Source organism: Helianthus annuus, chromosome 8 (assembly GCF_002127325.2).
Source record: "Helianthus annuus cultivar XRQ/B chromosome 8, HanXRQr2.0-SUNRISE, whole genome shotgun sequence".
In the NCBI taxonomy this organism is placed as follows: Eukaryota; Viridiplantae; Streptophyta; class Magnoliopsida; order Asterales; family Asteraceae; genus Helianthus; species Helianthus annuus.
The window spans coordinates 107,877,666-107,904,166 of NC_035440.2; the positions used below are offsets into that span (position 1 = coordinate 107,877,666).

General features: G+C 36.7%; 2 protein-coding genes and 1 long non-coding RNA gene across 5 annotated transcripts; 2 read left to right on the forward strand and 1 right to left on the reverse strand.

The window, feature by feature from the left end:
• The first annotated feature begins 527 nt into the window (after window positions 1–527).
• On the forward strand, window positions 528–2,004 carry LOC110871431. Its single transcript, XR_002553730.2, has 3 exons — window positions 528–652; window positions 1,317–1,404; window positions 1,928–2,004. It is a non-coding gene; the product is annotated as an uncharacterized LOC110871431 (long non-coding RNA).
• Window positions 2,005–3,481: 1,477 nt separating this feature from the next.
• LOC110873624 (uncharacterized mitochondrial protein AtMg00170/AtMg00620-like) lies at window positions 3,482–24,524 on the reverse strand. Of its 2 annotated transcripts, XM_035975865.1 has the most exons (3): window positions 23,581–24,524; window positions 15,236–15,362; window positions 3,482–3,599 (listed from the first exon to the last, which is right to left on the reverse strand). In XM_035975865.1, the coding sequence occupies exon 1, from the start codon at window positions 24,370–24,372 to the stop codon at window positions 24,082–24,084; it is 291 nt and encodes a 96-aa protein (XP_035831758.1). In that variant the 5' UTR covers window positions 24,373–24,524; the 3' UTR covers window positions 3,482–3,599; window positions 15,236–15,362; window positions 23,581–24,081. The 2 variants fall into 2 exon arrangements, with proteins under 2 accessions (XP_035831758.1, XP_035831759.1); XM_035975866.1 differs by lacking the exons at window positions 3,482–3,599; window positions 15,236–15,362 and adding an exon at window positions 23,383–23,496.
• Window positions 20,661–26,313, forward strand: LOC110873623 (OVARIAN TUMOR DOMAIN-containing deubiquitinating enzyme 2). 2 transcript variants are annotated; one of them, XM_022122585.2, is made up of 9 exons: window positions 20,661–20,872; window positions 21,220–21,299; window positions 21,397–21,442; window positions 21,544–21,652; window positions 24,835–24,926; window positions 25,014–25,076; window positions 25,196–25,314; window positions 25,398–25,473; window positions 26,069–26,313. In XM_022122585.2, the coding sequence occupies exons 2-9, from the start codon at window positions 21,235–21,237 to the stop codon at window positions 26,123–26,125; spliced, it is 627 nt and encodes a 208-aa protein (XP_021978277.1). In that variant the 5' UTR covers window positions 20,661–20,872; window positions 21,220–21,234; the 3' UTR covers window positions 26,126–26,313. The 2 variants fall into 2 exon arrangements, with proteins under 2 accessions (XP_021978277.1, XP_021978278.1); XM_022122586.2 differs by having other exon boundaries at window positions 20,854–20,872; window positions 21,232–21,299.
• The last annotated feature ends 188 nt before the right edge of the window (window positions 26,314–26,501 follow it).

Here is a 26,501-nt window from a genome sequence, read left to right on the forward strand (position 1 = left end):
ACCAACCCTTCATATTATTAAACTTCTGTTGACTTACCAATAATTAAACTAATTCAAACTAAAAAACTAAATAAATAAAACTAAAAGGCAACATAGATTCATAAGTTTATAATTTTTTCATTTATTCATGACATTAAAAGTCCAAAAATTACATCACATACTGAACAACATTAATACTAAAAGACGGGTAAAATACCGTTAGTGGTAAAAATTAACCCGGTAAATATTAGGACTCAAATAAATAAACCTATTATTAATTAAAAAGGGGAGTAAATACTTTGAGAAAACAAAGTATATAAAAAGGCCAAATTAACGGGACTTAAAACATAACGGGTTATAACTTCCCGAACCCGTTAAAGTAACTAGGAGTAACTAACCTAGTTAGTAGCATGTGATTAAGTAACTAATGATGAGATATATCTTCATTTGACCAAAATAAAACATGAGGGACTAAAATGGACAAGTGGGAAACTTGTTTTATTAAAACAAAAAAAATACACACACACATTGTGTGCGTGTTCTGATCGACCAGGAGGGTGCTCCAAGGAGCAAAACCCTAGTTCACACTAAATGACCAAATTGAAGCTCGAATCAAGACTCAAATCACTGCATGAACACATAAAAACGATTACCTAGTCATGGGGATCACAAGGTATGTTAAATTTTGCTATTTGGTGATACTTTGAGATTATGATGAACAATCATAATCAAAATTCTGGAATGAATGTTGAATCTATGAGTGTCATTGTGATTATATCTTGGTTTAGAAACAAACCCTAGTAGAAAATTTGATGAATTGTTGTCAAAACTAGGGATTTGGTAATTACCCTATTATGTGCTAAGTGGGTTTTATGTTAATATGATGAACACTCAGATTAGAATGTAAGAGTGATGAACATTGAGGTTATGATATAAGTTCTTGATGTAGTTCATGAACACTAGACTTAGAGGTGTGGATGTGTTGATGTAAATCTTGGTAAAGATAACTAGTTATGAACTAGTTAATAAATATGTAAAATTATGCACACTAGGTGTTTGTTAAAATGCCTAAATGAAAACTAAAGTGTTGAAATTAGAGCGAACACGCGTATTTGAATGATATGGCGATTACGCGTAATATGAAGTGATAAGGGTTCAAATTATTATGTTGATGTAGACTTAATGTTGTAAACCTTGTGATTTAAAGTAGTTAACTTTAATAAGCTAAGTTAACTAATCATGAAGTCGAATAGTAGTTACGACATATGAAATAAGTGAGATGGAATAGTCGTGAATAATTATGACTAATCTAACCATCTTACAATTTACAATGATAGTTTGACGATTAACAAGCTAGGTGAAAGCTTGGGAACGAAGCGGGTCAAACGAAGCAAGAATGACGGAAAAGCATAATTTGGATGTAAGGTAAGTATGGCTTACACTAGTCTTATATTTTAGAATATTCTCTTATCGTAATAGTTACGAATAGGATAAACACATAATTGCGGTATGATGTTCCGGCGTGTAGACGCACGGAACAAGATAGTCGAACATGACAAGAAACTATGTTGATGGTTTAAAAGGAGTTAAAATCGGTAATTCGACCATTTTATGACAAATGGAAAATGAAACTTTTGAATGGTTACCTTATAGGGTAAACCAAAACAAACAATAAGGGTAAAACGGTAAATTGGTCATGCGTTGACCATAACTATTGGTTTTGAAAGGCACCAAATGACGTAAGCCATGATAGGCTAAAAAGCGTTAAGAAATGATCAATAAGTGAAATGACCGCACGGTGTAAACCGGAGCGTGTCGTATAGATGAGATGGTAATAAATACCATCACGCCAACATAATCAGTCACTTAGACCAAATGGGTCAAAAGGTGAAGATATCACCTTTTGACAATAACGACTAATGATTGTTGTCGAGTTATATTATTTCAGGAGTAAATGTCAAATGAGTATTAGCAACATTATGGATTAGCGGTTATAAAAGCAAGGTATTAAAAACGGGTCAATATATTGATCCACGCCAGGTATGTGAAAAAAGGTAACACTCATTTAGAATATGCGGTTTGATGAGTGTTGAAAGAAGTCAAAATAAACATTTGGTTACTTGATAAGTAAACCGAATGTTTAAAATAATGAACATTGCGTTTGGAAAGCTTAATGACTTTTCAAACAAAAATCATAGGTTAAAAGAGGGATTATGGGTCAAATATACCTTCAAAAGTCCTTCATCGTAAATGATTAGCTAAACGGACTAAAACGCCCTTATAAGCTAAATTGGACAAACGACCTTTAAAGGTAGTTTTGAAACGAGTTTTATGATCATATAAATAATTAGAATAAGTATAAGAAGCGAAAGATGTAAACCCTTGGTCAAATGACTCTATATGAGTCTTTGTCGTTAATTAGCAATCCGACGAGAAAAACTCGGATTATATAGATCACCTCATTTAGTCCACCACAAATATAGTTGTGGTGGAAGATTACTTGATAAGAAATGTTGTATAATAACGCTAGAAACGAATGAAAGCGTTTCATGATTAAAATAGGTCTAAATACCCTTAACGGGTCAAAATGAGCATTTAAGCATAAACGGGATTTTATTATGTAAGAAACCCGTGATTTGAACCTTGTGCAATAGGAAATAATCATAATAATATGTTTACAAAAGAAACAAGGGCCACAAACAAGTTTGTTAGATGAAATCACGAACGGGTCAAAATTTGGTAAAAAGGGTAATAAGCCGAAGACTTAAAAGTCTTAAATTTTGTTAATCCGGATGTTGGATTTTAACTCCATATGATGGGGATCAAATTACAAACACATAGGAGGAAACGGTAGGTCAAACGGACGAGCGGATTGAAAGATACGAATGTTTTCGTGTCAATAAACGGCAAAATGGAAAGGCTGAATGCAGGGACCACCGTAACTTACGGTGCCACCGTAAGTTACGGTGGGGATGATATTGATACGGTGGGGGATTTGACATTCAGTGGCCACCGTAACTTACGGTGCCACCGTAACTTACGGTGGAGGCCAGCTCAAAATTTAGTCTTTTGAGATCAAGAGATTCTCGTTGGGATTTTTTTGTCTTTCCATTATCGTTACCGGACTTGTTTAGATACGATTTAATTCCCGTATGACTAAAGCATTTCATGTTTATGAAATGTAGGTACATTTTGGATGCCGAAAGACGATCAAGCTCAACGAAGGACCGAACACGATAAAGATTCATGCTTCCGCACATTGCCTCGTCGTAAATTTTAAACGACGAATTCGATCACATTATGTTAAATAACTTATGATTTGTAAAAGTTTCAAATTACTCGTATTTTCTAAGGATACTCAATCGTAATTACATGTTTATTTTCGTTAATTATACGAAAATCTTTAAAATAATACCAAGGGTGTTACATAACAACACAAAGCTCACGAACGGAAGTTGAAGGCATGCGCATAAGATCTCTGGAAACCTGCTCTCTAGTGAGCAGGCCAACCTGCAATCCATCAAAACATCTCTTCAACTCTTGAAGAGTAGCCCTGTCTTCATACACCTGTTCCTCGATTTGCCTAACAAAACGCTGCTTGAAATCATCCGATTTTGCATCTGTGAATGAGGCCATTTGAATAAACTATATAACTCGACTTTCCTGAAAGTATGATATCTTCTTAGGAAAACGTGATGAAAAAACAGGTGAAGTGACTATGAGTTTATATACTGAACTTTGTAATTATGAAAACGTGTAGATCTATCTCTTATATTAAAGCAAAATAATGTTGACCATTTGACCATGTGATGTGGCATATGTGATTAGGCAGGTAATTATAATTTGGGCGCCAATGACCTATTCTCTCAATTCTCCTTCAACTTCATTTGAGAAAACGCTCATTTGTTCTTCATATGGAAACCCCAATCAGTTATGTCAATTAGTTCAAAATCTTCTACAATACGTTTCCCTTATTATCGCTTATAAACCCTAGAGGAAGGAATATAAGCCAGTTCTTCGAGGATTCCTGATTCAGTCCAATGGAATGATTGATTTTGACAAACACATATTGTTTGATACATCGTCTTTTCGATTTCAACAACATTCCAAACCCTAGATCTCTGCCATTCTCATCTGTTACGATTTAGATTTGCTGTTTGATGATATGTTTAAGTGAGCTTTTTTGGCTGATTATTGGTATTTGTTTTGGTTTCCGGCCAGATCTCTGATTCCATATTGAAGTTTTAGGAAATTGAGAGATATTGCGAGATTCCGCTTTGGCGATTAATCTCTCAAGCTCGATTTTGAATATTTGAATCAACCAGGTTTGTTTTCTCGATTTGTACTCTTCTATACGTTGTTTGATTATTCGTGTTTAATATGTGTTTCATCTTCATTTATCTTCTTCTAAACAGTTTTATCTTCTCAATTTCAACGAACCGTAGATATCTTTAATTGCGATTAAAACAAACAGGTAAGTTTGTTATCGACCTGTAATTTTCTACATGCATCTTTGATGCGTGTGTAGTGTAATATATTTTAGATGTATATTTAAGCCCCTTTTTACACTTTTAGCCAAGTTTTAAATTTATAAAACACGATATTTACTAACACTAAACACACATATGGGCAAGTGCACCCATCGTGGACGTAGTATAGTGTTGGTAAGATACCGAGGTCGTCCAAGGACACAAGAGCTTTTAATACCGGTTTATCCTCAACGTCTAATCAAATCAAAAAGTGAGAAAAATGTTTTAAACTAAGAAAAATAAAAACTAACTAAATGCTGAAAAATAAAATAAAATAAAAACAGATAGACAAGATGAATCACTTGGATCCGACACGTGTGTTAGTATAACCTTTGATTATTTTCGCACTTTTGCACTTGTTTAAGAGATTATATTAGTTATTGTAGTAGGCCCCTCTTTTGAAGGCGACGTTACCCTCAACCCAGTAGTTTGAGTCAGCAAGGATACAATCCTAAAGGGTCGGATTATTGAAAGATAATGAATTAAGTTATTAATGCAAATTGTGGTAGGCCCCGCTTTCGGCGGTGACGTTACCCTCGGCTAAGTAGTCTGAGTTAGCAGGGATACAGTCCTAAATAGCCGGGTTATAGTATTAATAGTAGTTAACTTATGAGGGGGTCAAAGAGTTTGGATCCCCGCCATCCAATACCTATGGGCATTGAAGGAGATCCTACTAAATTTGACCCAGGTCCCAAGCAGGACCTCTAAACGCTGAACAAGGGCAAGACCCTTACCAAACCGTTCCCTTAACCCCCGACCAGGTAGCCAACATACCTCCATATAGACCGTGGAGATATGAATGGTGAAAATCTTTTATTTTATATAGACAGTAAAATAATGCCAAGACACCACGGACAAACGATAAGGAAAGATCACCTTCAACATAAGTAACTAGTTATTAAAGTCATTAATACAAAACCAAATAAAAAGTGCAAAAGATTAAAAATAAAAAGTATTATACTAAACACTTGTCTTCACCAAGTGATGTAAGAGACTTAGGCAAACATGGCCTTGATTGTCAAGAACTCTTACGATCAATCTTGGATCCCGAGACGACTCACACACTCTATGATGGACAATGGATGATGGTGGTGGATGATGGTGTTATGGTGGTGGTGGGTGGTGGATGAAGTGTGAGAGAGGTGGTGTGCCAAGGGATGAGATGGAATGAAACCAAGCACCCCTATTTATAGGCTGAACAGAAGGCTGGGCACGCCCCGTGTCCGCTGGACACGCCCCCGTGCCCGTCTGACATTCTCTCTCTTCATTAATTGTAATTCGCAATTACAATTAATGCGCCTGCTGTACTTTCACCATGCCCCCGTGCCCGCTGGACACGGCCCCGTGGTGGGCAATGGAAGCTTCTACTGGTTTGTCTTTTCTGCTGCTTCTTGGGCACGGCCCCGTGTTCGCTGAACACGGGGCGTGTTCAGTCTTCTGTTTTCTCTTCTTTGCCTTGGGAGGTGCCGTTGAGGGTCCAGGCGGTCTACTTTTATTCCTTTTCTTGTATTTATGCTAGAATTAGTTGTCTTTTTGCTTCTTTTGTGATTTTGAGCTCATTTCATCCTGAAAATACAAAAGAAAGACAAAAACACTCTTTTTCCAACATTAGTACTTAAAAAGGGTTAGTTTTATGCCTTAATTGATGTGATTTATATGTTGCATTTTACACACATCAAATACCCCCACACTTGAACTTTTGCTTGTCCTCAAGCAAAACTCTTTTAAATGTGGCTTACACTCCCAAATGGAATAGGTAGAAGAGAAAGTTTTTAGCTTGTCCTAGAGTGTCGGGAATCCAAGGTCTTTGTAAGTTTTATTTTTATTTATTTACAATCCTATTCGTTATGATGAATTTTGAACGTTTCATAAGATAAATTACTTATTTGGGCATAGCATGCCTTATTAAAATTCCATTTATATACAAGTTCACATACCTCGCGGGGGATCACTCAACACTCGGCCGAAGGTGTAATTTTTAGTGAATCACTCGAGAGCGGCATGGAACTTACGCCTTCCATAGGCTTGTCAAGCAATCAATCTTCCTCCTTTTTAACTTTTTACCTTTGTAAATATCAAGAGGACTTTTGGGGTGAAGGGTTAGGCTTTGGTTAAAGGTGGTTGGTTGGGTTAGTTAGAAAAAAGGGCGAAAATCGTAAAAAGCGTCGGTTTTCGTGACATACCTTGTTTTTAGTGACTTTTTATTTTGAAGTATTTCTCCAAACAAGCTTTTATATAGCTTTTGTTTGTTTTTGACTTCATCATTGTTTGTTTGTTTGTTTTTTTTTTTTCATCACATAAAAAAGGCGAGTTTACAAAAAACCGAGCTTGTTACTAAAATAAAGGGTGAAAAATAAAAAGGATTTTTGGTGGGTAAAAAGGTTTTGGGGTAATGAAATGAAAGGTTTAGGCTCAAAGGGGCTATCTAGGGGGATTTTGGGTAGGTGGTAAAAAAAATGAAAAATAATGGTTTAGAAAGAAAAATATGGTTAGTCCTAATGCCTCCATCACTTACTTACTTGGGTTTAAGTTGGTAAGGACCCGGAATGTATTGTCGTTGCAAGTTCTAGAGTTGTAAGAACCAAGCGGCTATTCACACAAGAAACGAAAAATGAGCATTTAGTCTAAATATGTATATCTTTATGCTCAATAAAGGCTCAAAACTCACTTTTGTGGGAATGGGTTTTTAATGTGATCAAGTATATATAATCGAATTTTTAACTAGACTTGTTATGCCGTTTCGTAATTTTCTTATGTTGGTTCTTTGTTATCACGACGCTATCGGTTGTAAATTTGTAAAAATATAACCTTTTTAGAACTTGTTATTCCCAACTTAAACTGACAAGTAAATGATAAAAAAAATGAAAAAGTTTTTTTTTGAAAAAAATTTGGGGTGTTTAGCGGTTCCAATAGAGTTTTGTGTAAGGCTTGTATTTAGGATTTGCAAAATTCAAGGTTTTAGCATTCCCCCCACACTTAAATTACACATTGTCCTCAATGTGTCCAAAAATAAGGTTTTTGGTTGATTAGAATGTGTAAAAGTAGGTTAAAAAGCAAAGATTTATGTTACTGGCATCCTGGACACGGCCCCGTGGTGACCGGGCACGGCCCCGTGGTCAGGTGCCAGTAACGAAAATTAAAGAATTAAAACAGAAGCCTGGACACGGGGGCGTGTCCGCTGAACACGGCCCGTGTCCAGTTACCTGAACTGGGTGTTTTTCTGCAGGTGGCTCAGCACGGGGTCGTGTTGGTAGGGCACGGCCCGTGTTGAGCCTTCTGTGATGGAGATTTGTGTCGGGTTGCTCTGTTCTTCGTGCATGGGTCCATTTTTCTCGTTCCCCTTTTCATCCATTACCACCATGAGTGTGTTTTATTCGCTAAACAACCATCAATCTTAAAAACCATCATAACATTGCAAACATAGAGAGATATTACATAAATTTAGCCAAATAACTAGGGGATACATGAGGTTATCATAAGGGTTCTACTTATTTAGGAAAATTTCGGGAATAGCTTCCCGATGTAGTAACACTCTCTAGCCGACGGCTCCTCGGTTTTTTGTTCAAAGCCATTCTTCTATCTCCCTTGGGAGGTAGAAGGTAGCTTCATTCTCTTCGGTGTCTTGAGGCGGAACGCTCACCGGGATTCCTTGCACCACCCTTGGTTGAGGCATTTGGTGCATGGTGTGCCATTCGGCCGGAATGATGACCTCGGGTACTACATTCCACGCTCTTTGGGTTATCACGGGAACCAAAGGTGGGGAAGCGAGAAGGTTTAACCTCTGGTGCAGGAGGTTTACTTCTCGAAGACAGCCCTCCAATCCTACCGTCAGATGATTAATACGGTCCACTAATGCTTCTTCTACTCCCGTCATTTCGTCTATGGCTTCCCTTAAAGCGTAAACATAGTTTACTAGGGAATCTTCTGCCGTGGATGACCTTCTTCCATTTCGGTTATTTCGTGAAGATGATCCGCGATTCCTGCTGGCCATTTTCTGTGAAAGAAACCGAAGATAACTAAACTTTTGCAGAACAGTACCTTGAACACGGCCCCGTGCTCACTGAGCACGGCACCGTGTTCAGTGGTCTGCAGGATTTTTGTCTAACGATTCTTGGGTCTTAAATTATTTTAACATTCTTTTACTGTGGTTTAAGCTTAGATAATTTAAAACAAAGTTATGGAACTAACTTTAAACAAGAATCCGTAGCCAAAAATCCTACAAACCTTACATAGAAGATTGGAATCATGGGGTTTCCAAGCTTTTATGGAGGAGATGTTCGAAAAATTTTGGAAGAAGGAGAAATGAACAAAAGTGGAAAAGACAAGATGGTCCTTGGGAACCTTCTTTTAGCACTTACCTAGGATGGTATATGTGAAGATCCCAGGAATCTCTGCTTAGTGAAGTGGTAAAAAATGAGCAGGAATCAGGCTGCATTTAAAGAAAACGACAGCACACTGGACACGGCCCCGTGTCCGCTGGACACGGCCCCGTGTGCAGAGAAAATCCTGACACATTTTGTCCGTATTCTGACAAAATCAGCAGAGAATCTTCTGAGTGAACACGGGGGCGTGTTGACCGGGCACGGCCCCGTGTTGGGAGGCTGTTTGTTGCTACTAAGGAGCTTATTTATATCGGGTGGTTCTTGATTTGTGGGAACAACCCCAAAGTGCCTAAGATACCTTAATTGTCCTATACTAAGGCGAGAACGCAAGAGGTTATCGGTGAGGGTAATTCCTATTTTCATTCTAGGTGGACAAGTCCAACCCTTTTCCGGGCTCTCGTTAAAGAAGGTGTATGCCGAATCGCTCAGGTCTATGTATGCATCGAACGAAGTCGATGGGGAGTCCTTCACGGCACAATCGACACAGGGACGACTATCGTCCAAGTCCTTTCTAGGTATGAAGGTATTTTCGGGAGCAACGAGGTTGTCGGAATGCGGTTCCAACATTTCCTCATGGTCATCATCTTGGGATGGATCTATAAAATCCTTCCTAAGTTCTTTTGACCAATTGAGAATTAGCTCTTCTAGTTGAAATAACTCGTCAAGGAGCATTTCTCCTAGAATATCTGGCTGGGCGCATTCGAGGGAGAGATAGTGCTTATTTTTACTTTCGCCCCTCTTAAGGTTACAAGGAATCGGTGGGTCTATATAGTGGGGCCTATAATTGAGAAAATAACATTTTAATTCCTCATGTTCGCCTCCACATAATCGACACCACATACCATAAGAGTGCCGAAAGTAAAAAGAATTACTATCACTCATGTTTGTGTCAGAAATTACCAACCAATACCTATGGGCATTGAAGGAGATCCTACTAAATTTGACCCAGGTCCCAAGCAGGACCTCTAAACACTGAACAAGGGCAAGACCCTTACCAAACCGTTCCCTTAACCCCCGACCAGGTAGCCAACATACCTCCATATAGACCGTGGAGATATGAATGGTGAAAATCTTTTATTTTATATAGACAGTAAAATAATGCCAAGACACCACGGACAAACGATAAGGAAAGATCACCTTCAACATAAGTAACTAGTTATTAAAGTCATTAATACAAAACCAAATTAAAGTGCAAAAGATTAAAAATAAAAAGTATTATACTAAACACTTGTCTTCACCAAGTGATGTAAGAGACTTAGGCAAACATGGCCTTGATTGTCAAGAACTCTTACGATCAATCTTGGATCCCGAGACGACTCACACACTCTATGATGGACAATGGATGATGGTGGTGGATGATGGTGTTATGGTGGTGGTGGGTGGTGGATGAAGTGTGAGAGAGGTGGTGTGCCAAGGGATGAGATGGAATGAAACCAAGCACCCCTATTTATAGGCTGAACAGAAGGCTGGGCACGGCCCCGTGTCCGCTGGACACGCCCCCGTGCCCGTCTGACATTCTCTCTCTTCATTAATTGTAATTCGCAATTACAATTAATGCGCCTGTTGTACTTTCACCACGCCCCCGTGCCCGCTGGACACGGCCCCGTGGTGGGCAATGGAAGCTTCTACTGGTTTGTCTTTTCTGCTGCTTCTTGGGCACGGCCCCGTGTTCGCTGAACACGGGGCGTGTTCAGTCTTCTGTTTTCTCTTCTTGCCTTGGGAGGTGCCGTTGAGGGTCCGGGCGGTCTACTTTTATTCCTTTTCTTGTATTTATGCTAGAATTAGTTGTCTTTTTGCTTCTTTTGTGATTTTGAGCTCATTTCATCCTGAAAATACAAAAGAAAGACAAAAACACTCTTTTTCCAACATTAGTACTTAAAAAGGGTTAGTTTTATGCCTTAATTGATGTGATTTATATGTTGCATTTTACACACATCAATCTTTCTTTCATGATTTATGTTTAATGCATGTTTAATCTTGATATCTCACCCTCCTATTTTCATCTTTTAGGTTTTTAAACAATGAATATTCAAGAAATTGGTTTTCCATTTACTTATTCTTAAATCTCTAATCGTTAATTTTGGAGTACAAAACCCTTTATATATTATATAAGGTTTAATGTCGTCGGGCGGGGTGATTTAATGAAGGTTATACGACGCGAAGGGATTGGAGGATTATACTTCCGTGGTTGGATGCTTATATCAGGTTATACAAAGCGAAGGGGTTGGATGATTATACAATGTCCTTAATTCATCTGTGCTTGGAACTACTGCATCACAGGTAACAAACATATGCTTTCTATTATTGCCTCTAATAAACGTTGGACTGCACTTTTTGTTGTGTTTAGGTTCAATTGGACTGCATTCTTTGTTGTTTTTAGGCTGAGTTGGGTGTCTTATAGTCCATCGCTGGATTGCATTTTTGAGTGCAAAATTGATATTAACTTATTTGGCCTGAAATATAGCTACTGGTGCGTGTGATTTAGATTTGTAATTGGAGTGATTACTGCCGCTGGAAATTAGGGGTCAGCGTTTAGTGTTTCCAACCCACCAGAACCTTGGACCCGACCCTCCAAAACCACCAAACAGACTGTTTTATTAATAGTGATCCGTTTCCGGTTCTAGGTTTGTTTGAAATATCACTTCCGGGTCGGTTTGGTTTCGACACACATGTGCTTAAATGGAACCACGAGAACCGACTGAAATTTAAATTAAACAAAAAAACCTATTTTTTAATTTGATTTGATGCTTCTGTTATTCTTCATATATTTGAGTATGATTAATGAGTTATATTTTCAAGCTGTTATGAGCTATATTTTCAAAATAAAGCATGATAAATGCATATCATGAGTTAACAATAGCATATCCACATCTTTATCGGATTTGTATTTGTATGTAATAGAGGCATCTAACAGTAGCATACCACATCTTCATCTTTTTCTTTCACATTCCATATTGCCAAGGGACTGTTCAAGTATGCAATTATGATGAGTAGTTTTATGTGCATTGCATTCGTCTTCATATATAACTTACTTGATGTAAGAAGCTAACATTACTATAAAAAAACATTGTGGTCCGCCTTTTGACCAATATAGTTTATGGCAGATAAGCATATGTATGAATGAGGGGAATACATCATTTACCACCAAGTGTTGTATCAATAGGTTTTTGCTTTGATGATCGCAGATGCTGGGTTTCAAAAGGTCGAGTATGAAAATCTTGTGGGTGGAGTGGTCGCACCCCGTTTCAGGTTGAAATTCTAAACTTTCTACGTGTTGGGTACATAAAAGTTCATAAACGGAGTGTGGGATGATACCAACCACCTAATGCATATTGTATTTTTTTGTGTTCTGTTAGTCATAATAACATATCTTTAATCTTATTTATGATTCTATTTATTAACTTAATCATTTATTTTGGTTTAAAAGAGAAAATCTAAACGAAAAGTTTTTTTTTAACAGCAATGTACTTTATCTATTTTACACTTAAACTAATAGATGTTTGGTTACTTTTTTGGATTGTTAGAAGTAAGCAATATAGTTAAACTAACCCCTGCTTCCAGTGATGCTAATTTCTCTAACCCACATGTGCATTTTCTTTGGTTTGATTTTGAATATATGCCAGCTGAAGAACACTAGATTCAACATGAATGTGGTCAGTTTAGGTTGTTAATGGTTGGTGATGGCCATTTTTTTAAATATTTATGCGGCTTCCACGTATAATATGGATAACGATTAATTCATATAAAGTAATTTCATGATTAAATCACCTATAATAATTTCACTTTATGTATTTTATTTGTGACTTTTATTGATCTTTTCTTTTGCTGATTTCCTCACACAAACTGAATCCTCTTGGATCAACATTGTTTCCACTTCATTTTCGTGTTTTAATTTAGCTCTCTCGTATGTGTATTTGGATCTTTCAACTTCATTTTTGTGTTTTAATTTAGGTAGCTGGTAGGCGTATTTGGGTCTTGAATATTATTTTGTATTATTTTTCCTTATGCCTTTGATTTGAATCATCTATTTTTGGTTCACGGCTGTGCATTTTGATTTAGTTCTCTGGGTTCGTTGACATTTAATTTTTTTCTGCCCGGGATGTTCCCATTATATTTTATAACTGAATTGTGTTGTGGCAGGAACCGTAAAATCACTCATATCATTGCCGAGTTTCATGTCACATTCAGTCATACCAGCAGAGGTGCGTAAGGCGAGGGGCCTAACTGAAGATTTGATACGTAAATCTGTTGGTATTGAAGATGTGGATGATCTGATTGCTGATTTGGATCATGCACTCAAAACCGGGCCTGTTTAGGACTTTTAGGATTCAAGATTTTGTGTAATTTGTTTACGGATGTTGAGAAAATTAGATTGATTTTTTTAGGTTGTTGCAGTGAGACAACTTTGCAACAGCCATTGGAGATCTCTGCAGTAGCCAAAGCATTCTGTGAGTGTGGTGAAGGTTGGTCTTGTGTTTATCTTATCTTCTTTTGGATTTGGGAAAGGGGTAATAGTTAAATTTTTAATCTTGATGATGAATTGTTGAAGAAAAATCTTATTTTGGATTATTATTATTATTATTTTGATTCATGGGATTTTTGGATTTGAGAAAGGGTTAATAGTTAAATTTGCATTCTCTTTGATCTGTAGGTCTTTTGTGTGGGACTTTGGTGTCTAGATGAGAAATGGTATTATAGCCTGTTCACCAATATGGGTTTTCCGGCGACGCAGACTACTCACTGGAGAAGACGATCATTTTGGATGATTGCTTCCCCAATATTTGATATTGGATAATAAAGATGGATTCAAAAGGATCAAATTTTACATAAAAAATATGCACGCCATGTGTTTGTATAAATGTTCATGAGACAAACTAACGTAAAATTCTATCAATCATTTGCAGAAGCACACCAAACATGGAAAATTGAAGTTGGATTGCCATTAAGAACAGGTTACTAAAGTTGTAATATGCCCAACCTTTTTTCGTAAGTTTAAGTAATTGGCATCTCAAAATGTAGTTATACTCACACATATAAGACAAGAGTTTATAATCTGTTTAATAACTTAGGATACTATGATTATTAATTTTGGTCATTTGATAGTTTTTAAAGACACATTTTAACCCGAACCTGATCGAACCTAATTGAATCTTTTTTCACTTCACCCATTTTGACCTTGACCCTTATGTGACCCGACTCAAAGTAGATAACTACTAAACTAGTGAAATTTTTAGGTATATTTGAAGTAATACAAGTGTTGTCTGCAGTTCCTTGAGAAGCTCACATGTAAGTTTATCTTTCACATTAAATAGCTCTTTGGATATTATTTAATCCGTGTATTTAGAACTTTTGGATCATTTTTAAGCAATGGGGTTAAAGATTTATCAGATGAAACGTGAAATGCAGGTACTTTTGTGGATTGTAGGATTTGAGATGAATTTAAAGAACCAGTTTTAGCAAACATAAGCACTCTGGTCAGGGACGGATATAGCTTGAGAAGACGGGTTAGCCCCCGCTGCCTCTTGATGCTTGGAGGCTGGAGCATCTGGAGAAGGCTATTAAAAGTTGGTTTGTACTTGAGACAACCCGTTTTCAATCATGGTCAATTGTATGTTGCTTTATCAATAGTTAAAAATCGAGATGGAGTAAAGCTATTAATACTTGACAACGACGGTAAACCTATGAATAAAACAACTAACGTTGTTTATAAAGAGATCCTCAATTAGTTGTGATTTTTTTGTCCTATTCATGTATTTCAATTATTTCGTGTACTCTCTAACATTTTCGTTAATAATTCAATGTATATAAAATTATAATTTTTACTTCACAATTTTAAAGGACTTAGTTTTTTCCTGTTTAGCCACCCGTGTAACACACGGGAACTTAGACTAGTTTAGTATATATAAACATAATTTGCTTCATTAAATAGTCTTTTAATGCAAAAACCTTTTCAAAACCCCAACTTTTATGGGAAATCCGTAAAATTAAATACCAAGAAACCTAAGGGATAAAATATCGAAATTCAAAGAACAAAAGCAGATTATGAAAATTACAATTAAACGATTCATTTTCCATGTAAACGCGTTTTTTAAACTCAATAAAAAACCGATGATTCGCTTTGATTCAAAACATCAACAACTCGTCCTATAAATCACTTTCTGTCAAAAATAGTTCCAAATCAGAAAACCTACAAAAAATCTACATGGCAAAGTTCAGTTTCTACCACTGGTCAAACACCAACGATCTTAAAACACAATTCTCGATGTGGTCACTCAAAGAACAAAGAACAAACCAAGAAGTAAACAGGAAAATCGACATAATCAACAACACTAATAACATCAAAACCTGGAACAGCATAGCATTGCTCGATGAAGTCCTCCACTCTCCACCATCAGACTTCCAGAAGAATGCCGAAGAGTTTCTTACACAGCTTCTAGAACAGGATCAGAAAATCTGCAACATGCTAACTGACCTGAAATTAAAAAGATAGCATGAAATCACATGGAGAAAGGCTAGAGTCTACGAAATCTTAGCAAGTGTTAATCCTAGCGTGTAATACTTTATAAATATTTCATTCAAATTCAATATTTTTCTCTATAGTAGTTCATTTTAATAATATAAACATGCATCTTAACAGTTAATAAAAAATAAGAAACAAACCTAAAATGTAAAGGTCTCTTCTCAACTGGTGTAGCACAACTGACCTTTTCACAATAGAAGATACATATCATCGGTTGAAGTTGCAACTCTCCCATCAAAGAATGTAACACATGCAACTTTTCATGATGTTGCAACAATTATATTGCAACATCGACATTGAAAGTTGATGTGTGATGGCCAACATCATTGATACGACGATGTTGGAACAACCGGAACGATAACATGTAAACAAAATCATCAAACATTCGAACAAAATTGTGTAATCGGAGAATAGCGGCTAAATCACGAGAGTCGAGAAAGATGCATTTGAGAGAGAGAGAGAGAGAGAGACACGCTTGCAGATATCAGCGAGAGAGATTTGAATGTGCAGCCAGTTAATTATGTCTTATTTATAGAATGGTTTGAATTTTGAATGTGGAGCCAGAATTTGAATTGAAGAAGATGTTGATTAGAGAGAGTAATTGATTGAAGAAGATGATATGTTATATATCTGGAGCCACTGTAATTTTGAATTTGGAGCCATAATTTTGAATCGTCAGAGGTTTTGAAGTTTGAATTTTTAATCATCGGTGGTTTGGTTACAGTGGTTTGATTACATTCGTTTGAATGGGCAGACCTTTGAATGGGCAATGGTTTTGATTATAGTGGCTTGAATGGACAGTGGTTTGTATGAGATTTTGAATGGGCAGACCTTTGGAATCTAAATGTGGGCCAACTTTGAATTTTAAAGTGATTTATATATTAGGCTTTATGATGTAATAATGAGATAAGAAAAGCCTTGTTAGACATGCTCTCAAGTTGACACATCAGCTTTTCTTATGTCACTTGGATTTCTCCTTTTATAGAAAGTATAGATTAGCTTTTTTTTTATACACTGTTTGAAAAGCTAAGCCAAACATCGCGCTTAGTTTGGACCAATGGCAAACAAAGTTGAGAACTTGAGATTACTATTAATCAGCATTACTATCAACATATGGATGTAAATTCCCTCAAAATAATAATAATATAGTATTTTATTCTTTTGAAATTATTTAAGAGTTTTAAAAAATATTTAAAATTATTTAAGAATTTAAAAAAAATCAAAATTATAATAAAGGGGTCCGGGTTAATATCATGTGACATTCTCTCCTTCAACCTAATTTTTAACTTATATTTTATTTTAACTTTTTTAATAATCTAACTAAGTCCATCCATAGTGGCAAAGGATATGGCGCCTTGCTACACCAAAGCAACGGACGCTATGCCTCTTCTTCCCCCACTTCCAGCGAAAATTATAACGCTATGCCCCTTCCTCCACCACTCACACATATATTTACATACATATGTGTGTATAACTGAAGGGGTTATATAACCCCTTACCACTACACACTCAAGTTATATAACCATCCCTCTCTTACACCTTTTGTCACTTGTCGCATAACCCCCCTTATAGGGCTTTATGGGGCTTGACCACTACACATGACCTAATACATAGATAGGGATGGCAATCGAACTTGAACCCGATGGGTAAACCCGAAACCCGACTCATCTGGGACGAGTTTGTGGTCGGTTAATCAGGTTTGGGACGGGTTTAGGACGGGTTTGGGACTAGTTTTTATTTTATTTTTATTTTTTTGCGGGTTTGGGATTTGGTGACATACCCGTTTACACGACCCAATTACCGGATAAAGTAAACCCGTTTACCCGATTGTATACCCGATATAATTTCTTTTATATTTTTAAATATGTAAATATAATACATCCTTTTTTCTATACACATAGGTATTTTATCCCGTATACATTAGACCATGTGTAGTGGTGAAACAAAATAATGCCCCCACCATGGGGCATTATTCGACATGTGGCAGTCCAGTCAGCATGGGGCATTATTCCAAAAGTGACATAGTGAGGCATTATTCCAATAACACCCCTTCCAATTATTAAAGTTTAAGTTAAAAAAAAAAAAGAAACTACAAGTGCTATGTTTCGGGTCCCTGTGATATGTTTCGGGTATCACACATGTGCTTTGGGATTCATTTCACACATATTTCGGGTCCTTTTGTGAAAGTTTAAGTTTAAAAAAAAGGAAACTACAAGTTATCTCCATCTTTAAAACCATATCTAAACTACAGGGATCAAAGTTGTCAAAACCAAACCTTTTAAACCTCCTCTGCGTTCCATCTTCTTCTTCGTTTATTTCCGGCTACAGGGACCAAAGTTGCAGGTTTTCCGGCTAACCACAAAGCCATTCCGGCACAATTTCCAGGCGACCAGACTTCCTTCCGGCACAATTTCCAAGTGTCTCCATCTGATTGGCTGGTGAAACTTGTTCAAAGTGTTGTTTAAACAACGCCAAACGACTTTTTTTTCGAAAATAACGCTCAAAAACGCCGGGTGTAATGGTCCCCGGGCGTTTTTTGGCGTTTTTTTTCAATTTTTTTTAAAAACCACGCCCCACTACGGGTGGTCTTATAGTTATTTGATATATTTCTTTAGTGATAATACTAAATGTAATTGATTAGTAGTTACCCGATGGGTTTTTGGTCGGGTATACCCAACGGGTAAACTTTTTTAAAATAATGGGTTACCCGAAACCCGCTAGAAACCCGATGGGTTTTGGGACGGGTTTGAGATAAGCATATCTAATCGGGTTTGGGGTTGGGATTACCTAAACCCGTCCCAAACCCGACCCATTGTCATCCCTATACATAGATATCACTTATATTTCTCAAATTTTATTTTAACTTTTTTAATAACTAATTAATACATATATGTCACTTATTCTTATTATTAATAATAATAATTAAATTAATTAATTAAAAAATAACTTTTTTTAACATTAATGGCCGTCAATAAATTTACTTTTTAATAACAAAAAAGGAAACATGGCAAGCAAAGGTATTGGTACAACACCTACAAGAAGAGTATAACCGCATAAGAAAAAAAAACAACTAAACATCATGCAACTACATGATACACAATAATGTTATTGATAATTGATACTATATAAATTAATTGATTAATTAATATATGATTTCAAATAATATCAATTCATGCAATACACGGGTTTGTAATACATATTTAATAAATAATTAAATATAATAATTTACATAACAAAACGATTTCAAATTTCATAGCACACTAACGTGGATTCCGAGTTAGGTGGCCAAACTTTTATTAGGTTAATCAAGTTTTAGATTGACACATATTACATCTATGCTTTTTCAAGTTAAATTAAAAACAAAGAAGTCAAGACTCTAGCTAAATATGAATACCATTTCGTTGATTTGTTTGATCAACCTTATTTTCTATATGTTTTCCTACACTAAAACCACTCGTAGTGGGGCGTAATTTTTAAAAATTTTTCAAAAAAAAACGCCTCATAACGCCCCGGCCGCCACAGGGCGTTACCGGGCGTTATTTTCGAAAAAAAATGAGTGTGGCGTTTTAATTAAAACGCTCAAACATGTCTGACCACTTTTGAATAATGCAAATCAAGGTTTGACTAGCCAATTAGTGTTCCCCACATGTCTGACAATCACTTTTGATTTTTTTTTTTTTTTTGCATTAAAAATAATATGAGCGTTATTGGAATAATGTCTCACTACACCACTTTATGCTATAATGTTCCATGCTCACTGGGATGACACGTGTCGGATAATGCCACATGATGGGGACATTATATTTCTTCACCACTACACATGGTCTAGGTGTCAAGTATGTGTTAGGCTAAGGGGTATGGGGACCGTCCCCACCCCGTCGAGGAACGGCGACGGCCGTCACACCGTGCCGCCACCCCCACGTCCCGTCGAGTCCGTCGAGTGTAAAACGATGGCGACGAAGCAACAATGGTGGGCCCCTCCATTCAGCTCGATCGAAGCCACCTAATTCAGCCGATCGAAGCCACCTAATTCAGCCGGAGAGAAGTTGCTATCACCGGACCAGGTGAACTTTCCGCCGTGACCTCCTTTTTTCGGATATCCGTTCATGCCGGTGGTTGATTTCCTGTCTTAGCGTGCTTCCTGGCCGTGTTTTCCGCCAGATTTGATTGTTTTTCCGGTGTTCTTCATGTTATTATCGCTATCAGTTACTCAGTTACTCTGAATTGAAAATTTTGGGGGTGATGGTTATGAAGGGGGTGGTGGTGTTGGGTATTTATTGGAAAGAAATGTGCAAGTAAACTGTGGATTGTAGTGTGCACTGTGCAGGCACGTGAACAAACGGACAAAATTTTGGATAATATCAAGGGATTTTTTAATATTATTGTTTAAGATCAATTATCATTTTTTTAATATTGTAACAAGATGCCTAGTAAACTATAGGTGGGAACTAAACCAAACCGTAATCGAAAACTGATGGTTTTTTTTCTGGTTCTTATTATTTCCACACCCTTAAAATCTTATGTTTACACCCCTATATGCATACAATTTGTATAGAGTTATACGGGTCGTATAACTGATTATTGCACAAAAAAAGTAGAAGAATAAAAAAAACATAAAAGTGGTGGGGAGGACTATGACTAGGATCATCCTCCATACCCTCTAGTTTTGGTGAATGGACCATCCTTGGGAGGACTATGACGTGGCGCCTACTTGGCGGATCATCCTCCCTTGGAGGACCATCACCATACCCTCTAGCCTTACATTGTTAGCTTTTATATGTCATCGTGTATTAATTTAATGAAACATTAATAAAAAAAATGTTTGTAAGCCTGCCGTAACGTGTATTTTGATTTTGAACATTAAAATTGAGTTTCTTTAGAGCTAAAATTAACATGACCAAACACGTGTTACTAATAGTGTTACGTAAAAAGAATTAGAGTATTCACATCCAAACTACTATATTTTCATCCTAAATTACACTAAAAAACACTACATTTTCTCTCTACTTTTCAATTAAATAATATTTTTTTATACTTTTATCATTATCTTTTATCTCTCCTCCACTCACAACCACTTTTAAAATATATTAAAAAATTATAGGGGGTGAACAGTGTCCCCCAAATATACAGATGAACAGTAACATTTTCTCTCTCATCCACTCACAATCACTTTTTATATTTTTTATATTTTCACAATCACTTTTTATACTTTTTATATTTTAAAAACATCTCACTCAGAATATGATGCCTCTTGGATGTGAATGCTTTAGTAGTGAAAATATCTTTAGATTCAAAAGATATAATTTTTTTCTTCAAATTTACAGGCTCACCAAAACCTTTCAAAATCCCAAATCCCAAAAGCTATATATAACACAGATCATTACAATTTTGCGTCTTCTGAATCCAACCCCATCAACAGATTCTTTTCTTGTCGGTTCTTCAGTTTCTCAAGATATTTACAGGTACCCTTTTTCCGCAGATCTGAATTCATTCTTTTTATTCGTCTTAAAATGCCCAATTTTCATATATTTGTTATAGTTGATTTATAAAATTTGATTGGTTACACACTTACACACGTAATTGAGCAAACATAAATAGAATTAGGATTAATTTCTGCTTCTTTGAAACAAAATCAGGTGGGGAAAAGATTGTGCACACCAAGTGTTTGATGTATTGCCTGAGTTAAGATTTTACTAGATTGATGTTATTTAAATAATGTTTTTTGATATTTATTTGATGGAGATTGTGATTTGTGATGTATTGTTGTTATGTTAGTTTGAAATCTTGAATTAACCTTTGACAAATTAAGGTGCTTGATTAGAAGATGGAAGGAAGCATAGTTAGACGGGTGATTCCGTCGGATAATAGCTGCCTATTCAATGCCGTTGGGTGAAACTCGAAAACTTATACGTCGTTGTCGTTATTTGTTTCTTGTTTGGCTGACTGGCTACTGATTTTGACTCCTTTTTTGGTTGTTCATTGGCAGGTATGTCATGGATCATGACAAAAATAAGGCTGCGGAATTGAGACAGGTTAATTCAACTGTTTTTCTTTCATTTGTTTCATATTTTGATGATGATTGAAGTCTTTAATTAAACATTAAAATATTTTGTATTTTTTTTTTTTATTAAAGGTTATAGCTGCGACGGTAGCTAGTGATTCAACGAAGTATTGTGAAGCGTTTCTCGGGAAACCTAATGAAGAATATTGTGCTTGGATACTTAACCCGGAGAAATGGGGAGGTATGTTTCTACCCCTTTGTGTTTTCTTGTCATGCAAGTAACCTTTTGTAGTTGGTACATACTCAGGTATCGCGTTGATCCATTTTGCTTATTAAATAAGACACTTATACTTACCTAAGCAGTTAATGCGGTAAAAAATCCGATATCGGTCAAGGACTGATATTTGAGATATCGGTAATTTTTATCATGTAGAATTTATATATATAGCAATCTAACACTAGGGTTAGGTTCATTTGTGAACAACCCCCTTGATTGTGAACACTAGTGAACTAATCCTAGCCCTTGATTATCAATACACAAGTGTAAATCAATGGCCAGGATTTGATGATGAAAATACACTAGTGTATTTTACGATTTGATTATGTAAATCAATAGTCAGGATTTGTTCACTCAGCTCACAAATACACTAGTGTTCACTCTAGAACCCCACACACTAATAATTCAGTATACTCTCCTACCATTAGCAAATTAACCTTTTGCAACTTGCAAAACACTAACATTTAACACTAAAGAGAATACACTAAAGATCCCCTAGCTTCTAAAAGCAGAAATTCTCACAGGCCTTTATTTTGAAGTTTCAGATTCGATTTCAAGGCAGCTTTTCTTTAGTCCTCAGGATATGATTCTTATGATTCTTTAGTATGTTACCAGGGGCTGAGCTCAATAGCAACTTACTCAAAGACAAAGACTTAGAGTTTAGCCTCAGTATGTTCCTATTGTGAGGATAGGGGAATCCCCGGTGGTAAGGATTCCAAATAGAATCCAAGGGAATAGACTTCCTTGCTGCCGAACTTATCAGAAGAGACTGGGCCTGTAGAAAAGAAGACTATTTCGATTTGAGTATTAGAAACAGAATGCCTTGGTTTAGACTTCTAAGGAAGGGCTTTTCTTTTGTAACTACCTAATCCCGGTCAATGGCCTGACTAAGGAAATTGCTGAAGCTGCAGTTACAGAGGGGAGAATTGGAATTGAATCCAAGGCTTTGCCTCTAGGATCATCTTACCTTCTAAGGCAGTTTTCTACTAATTCAATTCAATCGATGTTTTCACCTTACTTAACTAGAGAGCAGATGCTGGAGGGGAAGGAAGACCGGGCTTTCGCCCCAGGCTTGAGCCTTTAAATGAAAGGTATAAGCTGTGATGTGATAGGCACGAAGTCAAGCAACCTATGAGTAAGTACTCCCGGTCTATACCTTGGTTAAAGTATCTTGCCAGGTATGCTAAGCTACATTGGTTTTCTATCCCTAAAGAGAATAGGCATCTTATTACGGATAAAACTACGTTTAAGCCTGTTACATGAATCAAGTTTTCATTTTCTCCAGAAAAGCCCCTTTCCAACTGACGCTGTCAGTCCACTAACAACGGTATACAGTAAGTCAGTACAGGAAGGGCACGCGAAATAGATAAGTACTTACTAGGCTAGGGTAGTAGTTTTTTCATCTTCCCTTTATTTTACTTTACCCCTAGTGGAAATTCATTTTTCAAAGTTACTAGGTAATTAGTGAAGAGGTTGATAAAAGTGACAAGCTTGGTGGAAAGCTCTTATCTTAGGAGGAAAAGCTAAGTATGCCCGAGTAGTCTTGATATTGGTTGGTTTGAGGTTTCGTTAGTTTTATACTAACAAGCAAGCTTCGGCGACCGCTCGACCTAGCGCGTTAGCCCCAGTACTATATATAGGGAAGGCCTATGCAAAGAAAAGGCCTGCCCATCATCAAAGCAAGCCCAAGTCCATGCAAGAAGGCCCTCCAGATCTGTCCAAATTAAAAGCCCGTCAAAGGCATATGAAATCATGCAAAGGATCCGAGCCCATCCAAATGATGTTCAGCGGGCTAAACCCAAGTAGCTCTAGCCCATGATCCAAGAGACCCGAAACTAGTTAATCATGCTATCCTTACCTTCTAACCAATCGGCCAATCACGCTATCCTTACCTTTCAACCAACCCCTTCGATTCAGTTTCTGCAGCAGTATAAAATCTCGGACCCGATGGATGCCTACAGAAAAATTTGTTTTCCAGCAGTGATGGCAAGAATCCGCGAAATAATGTTCTTTCTCCTTTTTGTGTTCTTTCTGAATGGAGCTACGCGAGGGAAAGCTCAGCTTTCTACTCTGCCGCAAAAGGGGGCCGCTTTCTTCCCCCCAAAAATGCCAGTTCCGTCGTCAGGGCCTATCAAGAAGCATAATTATGTTCCAAAGCTTCGTTTCATTCCAGCAACAGTAGTCTATAGTTCGAATTCACAAGAAGTCAGTACATTTTCTGACTTATACTGACTTGCTTTGTGTTCGTACATTTTTTCATTATTGCAATACAAGTAAGACCTCCACTATACTAGTTATAGAGAGGATTCGCGCCGGATGGAACACGGCGCTTCGAACCATAGACTACTGTTGCTGGAATGAAACGAAGCTTTGGAACAGAATTATGCTTCTTGCTAGGCCCTGACGGCGCGCGGAACTGGCATTTTTGGGGGGAAGAAAGCGGCCCCCTTTTGCGGCAGGGTAGAAAGCTGAGCTTTCCCTCGCGTAGCTCCATTCAGAAAGAACACAAAAAGGAGAAAGAACATTATTTCGCGGATTCTTGCCATCACTGCTGGAAAACAAATTTTTCTGTAGGCATCCATCGGGTCCGAGATTTTATACTGCTGCAGAAACTGAATCGAAGGGGTTGGTTGAAAGGTAAGGATAGCGTGATTGGCCGATTGGTTAGAAGGTAAGGATAGCATGATTAACTAGTTTCGGGTCTCTTGGATCATGGGCCAGAGCTACTTGGGTTTATCCCGCTGAACATCATTTGGATGGGCTCGGATCCTTTGCATGATTTCATATGCCTTTGACGGGCTTTTAATTTGGACAGTAAACACTAATAGCAGCAATAAGACGAATGGTAGAATTAAGAAGAAAGGTACTGATATCGGGAAAATCGGTGATATATCCTTCAATATTGTCGATAATATCAGTACCGATATTTTACATTTGGACCGTTAACCGATATATCGGATATATCACCGAGCATAGATACTTACAAAAATTAAAATGCATTATTTTTCCATTATGTAATCCCCACCAAATGACCAAAATAATAATAATTTAGAAGTATGCTAATTTACATGTATGCTTTTGGCATGAATGTGCATGCCGTTTGTTCGACCTGCAAAAACTAAATGAATTACACCACTTTTATGAAGGTGCGATAGAGCTTTCAATATTAGCAGATTATTACGGTCGTGAAATTGCAGCATATGATATTCAAACCACAAGATGTGACTTGTATGGGCAGGTTGGCATTTACAACCATCATAATCAAATATTCATATTTTGTTCATTTGTTGCAGTTAACCTATCTTTATATATAATTGTTTGACAGGGAAAAAATTATCGAGAACGGGTTATGTTAATCTACGATGGACTCCATTATGATGCTTTAGCTGTATGTCATTCTTTATTAATTTGTATGCATACATTACGTTTGTACCTTCTTGCATGTATTTTAAAATGCGTCGTTCATAGATGAAATTCATGTTTCATATAATGCTGATGTCATCATAGATGTCACCTGCGGATGGAGCGCCTGAAGAATTCGATCAAACGATTTTTGCTGTAAATACCGATAGGACCATTGGGCCATATGAATCACTTGCTCTAAATCTTGTAAAGGATCAACAGAGGTACACCAAATTTGTAGTTCATTAAGTTTTTTTTTTTTTGTTAATCATTGTTGATAATGTTAGATTTTTTTGGCATATTATAGGAAAAGAAGTTATACTGATACCGCCAACTTCACATTGCGTTGCGGGGTTTGTCAAATTGGCGTGATCGGTCAAAAGGTAAGGCGTTTAAGTAACATACATGTAATTCATCGCTAGAGGTGACATGTTCGACCCGCTTATTTATTAATGGGTCAATTTAGGTTTTGGTTTATCGGGTCAAGCTAGTAAAATCAACATAACTAGCTATAAAGAAATAGGTCAAACGGATTGAAAGTTGATTAAAGAGTCTTTTTTTTAATCTATAAAATCTCCTGATTTTTTTTATCAAAACAAATTAGGTTATTGTTAAATGTAAAATCATATTTGACCTCAGTTTAAAAAAAAATAAATAAAATAAAAAAATTGATCAAAGTGTTTCAACCTGTTTTGACTGGGTATGGATTATGTTTATAACTAAAAGGACTTTTAATGCATAAAACCTCCTAAATCATTTTGTCAATTCTTTTTAAATAATATAATTTTTCTAACCAAATTTGACATGCTAATTAATTATAAAATAATTCAACGTGTTTCGGGCCATTTCAATGCATACCAAAATTACTTGTTTTAACCCGAACCCGCTTAGAATGACACGAACCCCTTTTGCTTGTTATAGCCAATGGCATTTTGTTTATATTTAGCCACTTTTTTTTTTTTTTGTTTGACAATCTAGGAAGCTGTGGAACATGCACAAGCAACAGGGCATGTCAACTTTCAAGAATACAAATAAAGGAATTAGGGAATCTGTGTTATTTAATTGCTGTTGTACCAATAAGTTTGTCTTGTTAATTGCCCAAATTGTCTTGAACCTTTGTCACATGTTAACTTATGTCTAAATTTGCGGTTTGAGGGCGAAATTGTCTGTTTCTTTTATGTGATACTATTGGTTACATAGCTAAAAGAATACGATTCTTTTCATTTTTTGTTGTTTCTTTATTATCGTTGTCGGTAGGGGTGTTTGCAAGGCGTTAAAACCAATTAGACCATCTAAACTCAAACAAATCGGTCGGGTTTTGACTATTTAACTTCTCAGTCTATGATTTAGTTTAACGACCCGCCTTAGGGGCGGATCTTTGACCCGTTTAGGGGTATGGTCCAATTTTAAA